The following is a 12,001-nucleotide window of genomic DNA, read 5'->3' as shown; positions in this document are numbered from 1 at the left end:
AGATGTTACAGAAAGCAATTTCATGCTAAACTTTTTTTTTGTATTTGTAAAAGGTTGAAAAGGGAAATAAAATCCCTGCTAACATCTACTTTTACAGACCTAAAATTGCAACACCAAAGGGTGCAAAAGACACAGATACTGTGAATAAAGAATTAGAATATTCAAGTATGAGGGGGGGGGGTATCACAAATGGCCACACATTTTTATATATATATATATATATATATATATATATATATATATATATATATATATATATATATATATATAATATACTGTATCGAACAAATGGGAGAGGACATGAAACCAGTAGTGAAGACACAAACCTAGATGCTTAACTAATATTCTAATCTGACATAACTCCATAGCTTAATTTCAGTAACTGTTTTAAAAAAGAAAAAAAAAGTTGCTTCCCCGGTACAGCTCATATGATTTTCCCCCACTACTTACTTAATTATTAGTTAAATAATTTATTGTAATCAGCTATACACTGACATAATCATCCAACTTCCACAACGTTAATAACTTAATTGCCTCTTTCTTCTACCCATATATATAAAATAACCCCACCCTTTCTGAAGTGTTGACATCACTATATTTGCCCTTCTGCATGATCCTCAGACTCTCCTGTTTAAATTAACCTGTTGATAAATTACAAGTGGAGATGCTTCTTCATTCCATCCATCAACAAAACGGTCAAATGAGCAACTCAAGGGATTGAACAAGGCTCTTCAAAAAGTAGTGGATGGCCTTCAGGCACATGGAAGGTCAAAATGCATTGTTATCATAGTACATACTCCATGCAAGACAGAGCAGAGCAACAATAATTGTCCAATGTAATATACTGCAATTGTACCCATAGAAAAGCCAAGATCTTCCTGCTGTAATTGGAAATCAGGCCAGTTTTTGCATCTATATGGATCTTTCCCCCAGTTTTTATTTTATGATTACTACAGTCTTGGGATGTGACTTAATTTTAGACATAGTAAATAATGAATGTTAACACCTGCTCAGAGCCCATTCCTGGCAAGAAATCATGCCTAAATATTGTAACTTCAAACACTGCTAACAAAGCAAATTCATAAGCCCTGTTTAGCGAGGGCTGCAGTGACATCTTCAGCCAGGGTGGCAAGTTGAGGAGATTCAAGCAGGTTGATGCTGCCGGAGGAGGAGACGTTGCTGAGCCTCCGAGGGGAAGCCACACTTGATCGGCCAGGAGATTGAGTGATGATTTCAGCGCCATGGTCCACACGGGCCTTTGCGTGCTCTCGGAAATTGAGTTTCTGGCTGTCAATCTGTGCAAGGAGGGAAGGTGCAAAAATAAAATGCAGGAACTACAGAGGTATGAAGCTCCTCTGAGACCAATTTCTCTTTAATTTCCTTGGAAAAATTATCTCAATATTTTCTAGGGTGGCAATCTTCCCTGGTCAAACTTCAAAAGCAGATTACAGTTATGTCTTTTGCCCAACCTCTTTGTGAAGATGTCCTGATTTCATCACCAGAAATCTCTTACTGCAGAACTTAAATGAAAATGAAGATATGTGCAACAATCATGTGAGAAATGTTGGAGTATAAGCTAAGTTTTGTTGATCGGGACTTTTCAAATTAATTTAATTATAGTTTAATTCATGACAGATTCCCTGGGCTAAAATATTTTTTTAAAGATAATTTGTACTCTTTCGACATTCTGCATACTCCTTTTAAAAAGATTGAAACATTGATTTAAATAATATTTTATTTTTTTGTTTAGATCGTAAAACAAATGCTCCAATTTATACAGTGTAGTTAATGAGAAAAATCAAAATGAGGTTCATATGAACATAAAAAATAAATATGTAAAAATGGTTCCCCCTGAGGAGATTTAAAAGGGGGAGAAGTAAATAAACTTTTGTTAAATTTCTGTATTTAACATGAGATTTTTAAGAAAAAAAATAGGAATATTAAAAAAGAATTGTAATGAATTCCATAACAAAAAGGAAAGTGTCAAACCTGACTTGACTCCATAGTTGCCTGCACCTGCTTTTGCTCGCAGCTTTGCCAAACAGTGATGGGGTGGGTAGGGGTGAATTCCTAAGGGTAGAGAGAGGCTGTGGAATGCAAGTGAACCGTCTGTTGCTGGAGAGACATTATCTAACAAGGCCAAATAATGAAGAATGTTTTGACCGAAGCAGACAGCTTTCCCAAAGCAAAAGAACTGAATTCAATTGGTGAACTATGAACTGTGGACGGCCCGGAAGGGAAAATGGGAGTTAGCTATGTGGGTTTTTACGGGAAAATTGCAGAAATGACTTTGCTTCTGCTGTGCCTAGATGGATTTTTCAATAAAGCTAGCCTAAAAAGCTGGGAGTTTCTTTTCTTGAATGTGCCAAATGGGACAGTGGACAGAAATAAAATCAACTGTGCATTGAAGATAGAGTCTGAAAGCTTTGACTTCATAGAGGAGGCAGGAAATCTCTGGAACTTGGATATGGTATAAGATGGGACTTTTCACCCTTGGGAATCTCCCTGTTCTTGCAAGTCTCCTCTGAAGGAAGAGCCAAACAGTTAACTCAAGTCTAATGGGTAGTAGGAACCTCTATCACTGTCATTTTACCTATAGGACTGTGAAAAACTCCAGAATTCCAATTCCAAAATACTAAACAAAAGGATAGATAATCCATTAAATTAATATATTGACAGGCTGTCAGGTTTATAACCCTTGACGTCTTACCTTGATATTACCTCCTCCAGGCACATGGTGAGCATTGTCAAGTGAGCCAACCTTGGCATGGGCCTTTTCTTTAAAATCCAGTTTCACACTTTCGATTTTCACTCGACCCCCTCCTATAAGTTATGGGGGAAGGGAAAAATGCATTAGAAGAGCACTGTTCCTCTGGATCTAGGATTTAAATAGCATTTAAACCTCCTGTGTAACTGATTATTATGCACTTCAAACTGAAAAAAAAATATTTAGCATATGATGAGAACACAACAAAAGAGAAATAAACATTGATACACAATCCACATAATTGTAGACAAAACTTTTATAGCAGTCGGACTCATGACTAGAAAATATGACTATTATTAGCTAAAATGAGATGTATCTGCCATACAAATGGAATCTGAGATATACAGGAATTGGTGGATTTTCACAGATTTGTATAAAACACTAGAACAGTTTGTGGTTTGGTTTAGTGCCCTCTAAACCCAGGTCAGTGGTTTCACTGGTTAATAAGGAAAACCATAACTACATATTATAGCAATGGCTTGGTTAAGAATAAATGACCTTCGCCATACTCCAGCATATTATTTAAATTCAGCCATCATAAAACTGAGGTGCTTCTGTGGTACTGCTTCTACATCTTCTGGGCATTTTTGGACTACATCTCCTTGCAACCACACTAGGTTGATGTGATCCTGATTGGGCTAGGATGTTCTCTGTTAACAAAAACAGTGACTTGGCCAATTAGTTCCCAGATGGCCAGGACACCAATGAAAAAATCTTTGTTCAGAATTATTTGGGATAACATCCTGGTGTGAATGATGATGAGGCCTGTACAGATTTTAAAAGGACATTGAAAAGTTACATGGAGATACTTGCAACAGTAATAATAGAGGTTTTTATTTAAAATATTTTTAGTTAATATCTTAAACTGCCAAGTCATACCTTACCCTATTTTAACTAATAATCAATAGGCATTTTGTCACAATTTTGCAAATTTCTGTCATCCCTTTGAAGTGTGATATACATGCAGTATATAACAAAGTATTGAGATGAACTGTTCAAATACTGTACTTATTTTTCACTATAATTTGTAAATAAATCCGTTCCAAATCAGACAGTGTGATTTTCTGGATGTATTTCCTCATGTTGTCTCTCATAATTGAGGTCTACGTATGATGTCAATTACAGGCCTCTTCCATCTTTTTAAGTGAGAGAAATTGCACAATTGGTGTCTGACTAAATATCCCCACCACCACTGTATATTGTTTATATGATTTTCTCAGCACACATTTGACTAATTACCAGACTGGTGTAGTCAACCTTCCTCTAATTAAGTACATGAAACTAAAACCAATGTTAAATTTTCACAATCATAAATTCCTCAAAGAATGCACTGAGAAGTAGTTATGACCAATCTACTCCCTCGGGGCTTTTTGTTATGAGTGCTCCTGCACTGCTCATCTTCTTCCCATCTCACTTTCGTGAGTTGGGTCGATGGATACGCTTGGCTAGAGACCTCCTTCCCTGCCTTCCTCCTACCCTGCCATGTAGTAATGGCAACAGATCAGATATTAGGGAAATAGAGGATGCAATTTTCCCCAATAATCTAGACATGGTTTTGAAATGAAGAATATGCCTAGAAATGTAACTGTAGAAGTTTATAGAAATTCTATTTTGCCTCTGGAAAATCTTACCATTACCTGGCCTATGACGGATATTCTTCAGGGAACCACATTTAGAAGTCACATGACTCAAGTCTATCTTCTTGGTTACAATTTGCACCTGTTTAAAATATACAAAATATATCTGTATGTTTATAGAGAGCTATAGACACAGAAAAAGATGCATTTTATATCTGTAGGCAAAAGGAACAAAAATAGAAAAGGTTAGTTTGAAAAAGGCAGAATATTAGAAAGAAATAATGGTACAAAGAAAAGAATATCCAGGTTAATACAGCAAACGTCCCATTGGAAGAGTAAATTAGTGGAATCATTTAATATCTTTCATTGATAGGTAAGGTTATTAATCATGAAAGTGTGATTATTTTTAAAGATGAAGATAAGATTTGCCTCAGTGCTGTGTGTTAAAGTGTGTCTTTTAACGCTTCCATTTTCCTTAGGTAATCAAGGATGTTTTATTTTCATTGCCCGACTTTCTGCTCAGGACAAGTTTCTCTTCCTAGATTATTTCATAAGCTTCGTTGTCTACTGAGAAATATTAGTGGAAATGTCATCTTATAATTTTGACATGTCAAATATGGCAAAATATCTGTTTCAGATATCTGTGTTCACTAGATGGCTTGGAACAAGTTTGCTCAAAGGATCAAAACATACAATTGGGCAAATGACTCCTAAGATAGCCCTAGATTCACATATCTCCCACTGTGAAGTGAAAGCATCTTACAACTAGTTAACATGCATCGCTCAGTGGCTATGAATGCCATCTGGTAAGATTAGGACCAATGAGTGATCAATCCATTTCTTTTCCCTCTGAATCAGTGACAATGTACCTGACACTTTAACCAAGCATCATTATTTCTTCAGAACTCAGGACTTGTAAGACTCTTTTTCATTTTTCTTTCAAGCTTTGATTAATGATGGAGCTCAGAAGAATCAAAGCAATTAGTCATTACATCAGTGCTCTTGTCCTTCTGAGTGAAACTTTTGGTTTTTTGATGAAGAATGGATATACCACTCAGCACACAAAGATGATACTTTACTAGACCAAGTTAATGTGTGAAGCATTAGCAAGAAGAGAAGCAATCTTTGTAGAGGATTAAAGGGCTAGCCTAGTTCATATAGCATAGGTTCCCCAGTCACCTGGAGGTAGTTAGCTACTACCTCTACTTACGTTTCCTCCCCCTGCTGAATGATTGATGTTATCTCTTGAACCACATCTGGAGTGTACATCGCTAAAATCAATCTTCTTGCTTAAAATCCTAACCTAAAAGGAATTGGAATTAACTTACTATTAAGCATATTCTTTGGTATTTGTGATCCTGAAAATCAGGGTGCAAAACTACACTTTAAGGTCTGGCTGTGCCAGACTGCAGACTAACCAACCAGCATCTTGTACAAATATACTATCTTCCTCAAACATGGTCCATCTATGTATTCTGTATGCATCTCAAAATCAGTTGCCGGAATATGTTAACAAAGAATAATCACATTAATTAATGAACAACATATCAATATATTATTACCATTCAACATAAAGCGTCATGGTACAATGATAATAGGTAGCTTTGTGCCAGGTTTTTATATGAATAAATATGTATAGAAGATGGAACACGAGGCATACTCAAAACAGGCCCAGAAGGCAGAAAGATTTGTTCATGACTATTTTGGGTTACAAAAGTGTGCAAGAGCATCAAAATAAAGAGTCAGAATAAGATACCACAAAGGATGATTCCCTGAATAATAGATCGTTCCCATGCGAACGATCTGTTGGAAAAGATCATTGGAAAATTATCTGTTAGAAAAAGGACTATTGGTGAAAAAACATTAGAATGTTCCACAAAAATTCCCAAAGATTGCCTGCCCAATCTTGTGGGAAAATGTAAAGATTTGGGGGATTGTTATCCTTGGTTTTATGTGGGCATCTATCTATGTTTTGGAAAACATTGAAGAGTTGGATGTGTTCCGCAGCACAGAGGTTGGAGTTTAGATGACTGAGGCTTTTATTAATTCTGTTTGGATTTATATTTGATAATCTCTATATATTTTACTCTTTGTTAATACCATTTTATATTGTTTGTATATGTTAACTGCCTGGGGTCATATTTGTGACCATTCATTCAGCAGTTGTTTGGAGTTACAATAGCCCTGAATTAATAGTAGTTGCAAGTAGTCCTCAGAGTATTAGCCATCCCAGCAGCACCGTGATCACAATCTGGGTGCTTAGCAACTCGCATGCACTGATCATCAAATGCAAAATGCCCCACAGTTACATGATTGCCATTTTCAACCTTCCATGCTGGTTTCTGATGAAAGTCAAAGGGAAAGCCAGCAGAGAAGATTGCAAATCACTGGAGTAAATCTGCTCCACCTATGCACCAGAGGTGGGTTCCTCCCGGTTTAGACTGCTTCACCCAAACCGGTAGTGACTGCTGGTGATGTCATTTAGATGTCACCAAGCCAGATTGTTCTGTGCTGGTCTACGGGTACCTTTTTTAAAAAAAAATTAATTTTTTAATTATTTTAATTTTATTTTTCTTTCTGAGCATGCGCAAGAGCAGAGTTCTGGCACCGTGCATATGTTCATCATCATTTTTTTGGACTCCGTCCCCCCCCCCAGATTTTTTATTACTGTGCATGTGCGTGCATGCCACACAGTGCAGGAGGGAGCAAATCACCAGCAAGTTGGAAACCCCCCGCCCCGCCATGCACCCACCTCAGCCCCTCTGTACGTGCACTGTGCTGATCACTTCCATATTCCCTCACATCTACCTATACCCCCTGTGCATCCTTTTCTCACCCAAGTGGCAACTCTCATGCCCTCCCCCCCAATCTAAATCCAAATAAATAAATAAATAAATAAATAAATAAATAAATAAATAAATAAATAAATAAATAAATAAATAAATAAAGACAGACAGACAGACAGACAGACAGACAGACAGACAAACAAACAAACAAACAAACAAAACAATCTGCACAGAGTTGCTTAGGCATTCTCAATGACTCCTGCCTCTCACATCTCCCTGCACATCCTCCCTGATGTGCACATCTCCCACGCATTCTGATGCACCCTCCTTCATCTGCATGGCACCTCTTGCACCTCCTCCTGACCTACACAGTGCTTCCTCCTGCACACCCTTCCCAATCTATGAGAAGCTTCTTGCATAATCCTGCACAACCTTCCCAAACCACACAGTGTCTCTTGCACACCCCTTATACCCTTTTGGAACCTACATGATTCCCCCCCCCCCAGAGGCTTCTCCCTGCCTTTTCTGGTTACAGTTTCGGAGGCTCCAGTTTGTAAGTGGCAAAAAAAAATCTTGAACACCCGGTTCTTATCTAGAAAAGTTTGTAAGTAGAGGCGTTCTTAGGTAGAGGTACCACTGTATATAAAACAACTGGCTGTGCCTAACCTTGAAGTGACAAACCAGCACATCTGAGAATAGTGATTGAGAAAAAGTATTTATTTGGAAATAGCTTTCCAAGCTTATTCTCCTCAGGGTGATTTTGAACTCTTCAGATCCTTTGTCCATCCATTTTCCAAGTAGAAGAACATTCTGATTTGTCCTTACTACTTTAGACATGTTGATACCTATAATAATGCCCATTATCCACATTTTTTGAGTATCTAGATCCTGTAGAGACTGTAAACCAATCTCCAAACTGAGAAAAGTGTTTAATACTCTTAAACCCATAGATATCACTAATCCAAAAGGTTTGAACTGTGAATATACAAAAAATCCATAATCCCTACTATGCAAACAAAACAATAACACATTGCTAGTGTTTACTTTTCCCTACATGTGTCTGGTGCTTTGAAAATCCATCCATCCAGAGGAGAAGAGAGTGAGTAGAGAGAGCAGGAGGGGAAGTAGGGAACAGGAGAAGGAGAAAAGGAGGGGAAGTAGGTTTAGAAAGAGAAAGGTGAAGGGTAGGTAAGAAGAAAGGGCTATATTGGATGGGAAGGGAGGATGGTTAAAAAAACCAACCTTGAACAAACAAAACAAGAAAATAAATACAGAATACAGTGGTACCTCTATCTAAGAACGCTATTCAAGATTTTTTTATCTCTTCTTACGAAGAGTCTTTTCTACCTAAGAACCCGAGCCCGGAAAAAATTCCCAGTTTCCTGCCATTGCCCCTGGGTTTCTCTCTCTGGCGCAGTGTATGGGAGGCAGCCTTGCGCTGGGTGTATGGAAGGCACGTGCTCCTCCTCACCATCTCAGAGTCCCTCTTTTTTTTAAAGCCTTAAAGTTTTGGATTTTTTTGATTCCCCTCACCTCACCTTCTTCCTTCGGCAGTGACTGTCCTCCTCCTCCTCCCACCCAAATTCTGAGCTTTTCTTTCTTTCTTAATGGGTTTTCATGCATTATTTGCTTTTACATTGATTCCTATGGGAAAAATTGCTTCTACTTACAAACTTTTCTATTTAAGAACCTGGTCACGGAATGAATTCAGTTCTTAACTAGAGGTACCACTGTATATGTAAAAAGATTTCGTAAAAGAATGAAATGAGAAATGAGATGATAAATATGTAAAAGGTATCTGTATCGGAATAGAAATAAAAAACTAAAAAGAAAAAAGAAAATCCATCAATTTATCTGGCCATATATACAGTATATACATATACAGTGGTACCTCGAGATACGAGTTTAATTCGTTCCGGACCTGCGCTCTTAAGTCGAGCAGCTCTTATCTCGAACGACTTTTCCCCATAGGAATTAATGTAAATAATTTTTATTGGTTCCAGCCCTCAAAAAACTCACAAAGTTAGTCTAAATTATGCAAAAAGACATTGCAAGAATAAATGTAACTTTACTTATTAATAAGATGATAAGCTGAGAGCTTCCCTTCCCTTCCTCTTTTTACCCAAAACAATCAACATGGCAAACTTTTATTTTTATTCATTAAACTGTAGTTATTTATTCAACTTCACTGCCACCCAATCCTGTAGAGGGAGGAAAGAAGGGGGGAAGGAAAAGGAAAGCAAGAAATGGAGGGAGGAAAGGAAGGAAGGAAAGAAAGAAAGGAAGGAAGAAAGAAAGGAAGAAAGAAAGAAAGGGTGAAAGGGTGAAGGGACAGGAACAGAGGAAGGAAGCAAGGAAACTTATGAAATGGGAGAGTAACTTCACTGCCACCCAATCCTGTAGAGGGAGGAAAGAAGGGAGGAAGGAAAAGGAAAGCAAGAAATAGAGGAAGGGAAGGTAAAAGAGAGAAAGAAAAAGAGCAAGAAAGAAAGCAAGCAAGAGAGAAAGAAAGAAAATGAAAGAGAAATAAAAATAGAGAGGGAGAATGAAAGAAATGGAAGGAGGGAAGGAAGGAGAGAAAGCAAGAGAAAGAAAGAAAGCAAGAGAAAGAAAGAAAGAAAGAAAGAAAGAGAAAGAAAGAAAGAGAAAGAAAAAAGAATGAAAGAGCAAGAGAGCAAGAGAGAAAAAGAAAGAGAGAGAGAGAGAAAGAAAGAAAGAAAGAAAGAAAGAAAGGCAACTTCAAAGAAAGGCTCACTGAGCATCTCTCTCTCTCTCTCTCTCTCTTTCTATCCCTCTCTCTTTCTCTCCCCCCTCTCCCCCCTTTCCCTCTCTCTTTCTCTCTCTCCCTCTCTCTTTCTCTCCCCCCTCTCCCCCCTTTCCTTCTCCCCCCCCCAGGCCGGCAGCGATGTTTTAAAACAGCTGCGCCGTTTGCGAGCTAACTCCTGAGGTGCGGAAGTTCGCCTTTGGCGTTTGGGCCACTCGGAATGTGAAATTCAAAACAGCGTTCGGATCCCCCCACCCCCAGCAGAAGCCAAGGACCCCCAGAGTGGGGCGGCAGGGGAGGCGACCGCCTCTCCACTCACCAAGTGCCGGGATACGAGCCGAGAAGAGCTGGGCTGGCTTACTTTCCTTCCTTCCCGCGCTGATGCAGAGCCACTCGAACAAAGCGTCACGCCCCCCTGACGCTTTTGGCGGCAAAAGAGCCCAGCGTCGCTTCGGAAGCCACCGAAAGCATCAGAGGGGCGCGACGCTTTGTTCGAGTGGCTCTGCATCAGCGCGGGAAGGAAGGAAAGTAAGCCAGCCCGGCTCTTCTCGGCTCGTATCGCGGAGAGGGGCGGCATACAAATCCAAGTAATAAATAAAATAAAATAAAAAATGTCTCTCCTCTCCCAGCTCTTATCTCGAGTAGCTCTTAAGTCGAGCAGCTCTTATGTCGGGGTTCCACTGTATTTAAAATCCCTTCTAAGGAATAATGGGAAGAAAATACTGAAGAAATATGACATCTCCTTTGTGATATAATAACAAACTGGTATTCAAAAGGTTTTAATTAATTGTGACTGTAGTGACATAGTGCTAAATCTGTATTCAAGTGCGTTCAAAAATGCATGTCAAAAATGCATGTCAAAACAGGTCATGGGAACTCCTGTGAAGTAGGAGACACACAGTCTTGGAAAAGAGAAAGTGGCATTTGTTAAGGGAAGATGGGGAGAGAAGAAATCTCTCATATGGAAAATAGACTTTCCTTATGAATTACAGAACAGTTAACCTATAGAGTAACTGCCAATAACACTGGACATCTCAAAGGAGCTTTTCATCATTTGGGAAGCAAGAAGGAGGAGAAAGATACATAGGAAAGATGCATAGAGAAGAAAGCTATCGTCCATCATGAAGATGGACAATAGTTGGGCTAGTCTGAGGGCTGAATAAAATCTACAGATGAAATTAACTGGTTTTAACTTTGGGGGGGGGACCCTAAAATACATTTGAATGAAATTAAGGATCTCAACTGTCATATATTTTACCTAATCAATAGTTTCATTTTAGAAGAGAAGACATGGAGTATTTCTTCCCATGTTTTTGAAGGACCATATCCTTATCTTGATTGGCAAGCAAAATGCAGAATGATTGCCTATTTAATCATTATTTTGGAAAAAAATGTTGCACAGCTGAGCTTTTGGAACCACATACAACAATTGCCTAACATTCAGAAAACACCCCTCTTCTGTTCTCCAATTCTGTTACTATTTCTAATTATGAACTTTGGATTTATTATCCCATTTGATTTTCCATGCCTTGAAATCACCGCTATATCTTTCCTGGGATTCTAAAGCTTTTCTGAATTCCTCTTCTCCGACACAACCAGAATTCTGAAGCTGCCAACATAAAAATCTTATTTGAAAATAATTAAATGCCAAGAAAGATTTATTGAAAAGTTCCAAAATGTTTAAATATTTAAATTTAAGTATACATGTTGTAAAACACATTTTACAATTGTCTAATATTTGCATCATTCTTCACAATCTGGGGCAGATTTTCAACAAAATTCTAAGGGTTTTCGCTTGTCTTCACTCCAGTATGCTATTAGTTGAGGTGATTTTTTTTAGTTTTACGGCTGCTGAATAAGATTTCTACTTTATAATCCCAGGAGAAAAAGCATGCTGAATTACTAAATACATTTCCAGAAAAGTGGCTAGTGAGTACCATGCCATGAAGTGAGGGGCTCCTACGGGCATGGTCAGATATGCAGAACCGGTAGAAAAATTTGGTCAGGTATGCAGAACCGATAGAAAAAAAATTGAATTTTGATCTTTTTTTCCCTTCTAGACTCCGAGTATGTTTTTCCTTTTGTAGTAAATGAGGTTGAATGTATA

The 12,001-nt window shown here is 38.3% G+C and overlaps 1 protein-coding gene across 1 annotated transcript in view; it reads right to left on the bottom strand.

Annotated features, from left to right (window-relative positions):
• Positions 1-340: 340 nt before the first annotated feature.
• The window catches only part of MAP2 (microtubule associated protein 2), a 136,016-nt gene continuing 124,355 nt past the window's right edge, over positions 341-12,001 (bottom strand). Inside the window, exons 12-14 of the mRNA XM_070758313.1 lie at positions 4,405-4,486; positions 2,711-2,823; positions 341-1,295 (exon numbers count right to left, since the gene is read on the bottom strand). Of these exons, the coding sequence (XP_070614414.1) occupies positions 1,080-1,295; positions 2,711-2,823; positions 4,405-4,486 (411 nt within the window). The 3' untranslated portion in view covers positions 341-1,079. The remainder of the gene's footprint in view (positions 1,296-2,710; positions 2,824-4,404; positions 4,487-12,001) is intronic.

This window comes from Erythrolamprus reginae, chromosome 1 (genome assembly GCF_031021105.1).
Source record: "Erythrolamprus reginae isolate rEryReg1 chromosome 1, rEryReg1.hap1, whole genome shotgun sequence".
Taxonomy (NCBI): domain Eukaryota; kingdom Metazoa; phylum Chordata; class Lepidosauria; order Squamata; family Dipsadidae; genus Erythrolamprus; species Erythrolamprus reginae.
Note: the sequence above shows the minus strand (reverse complement) of the source record. Positions and strands in the feature narration are given on the sequence as shown.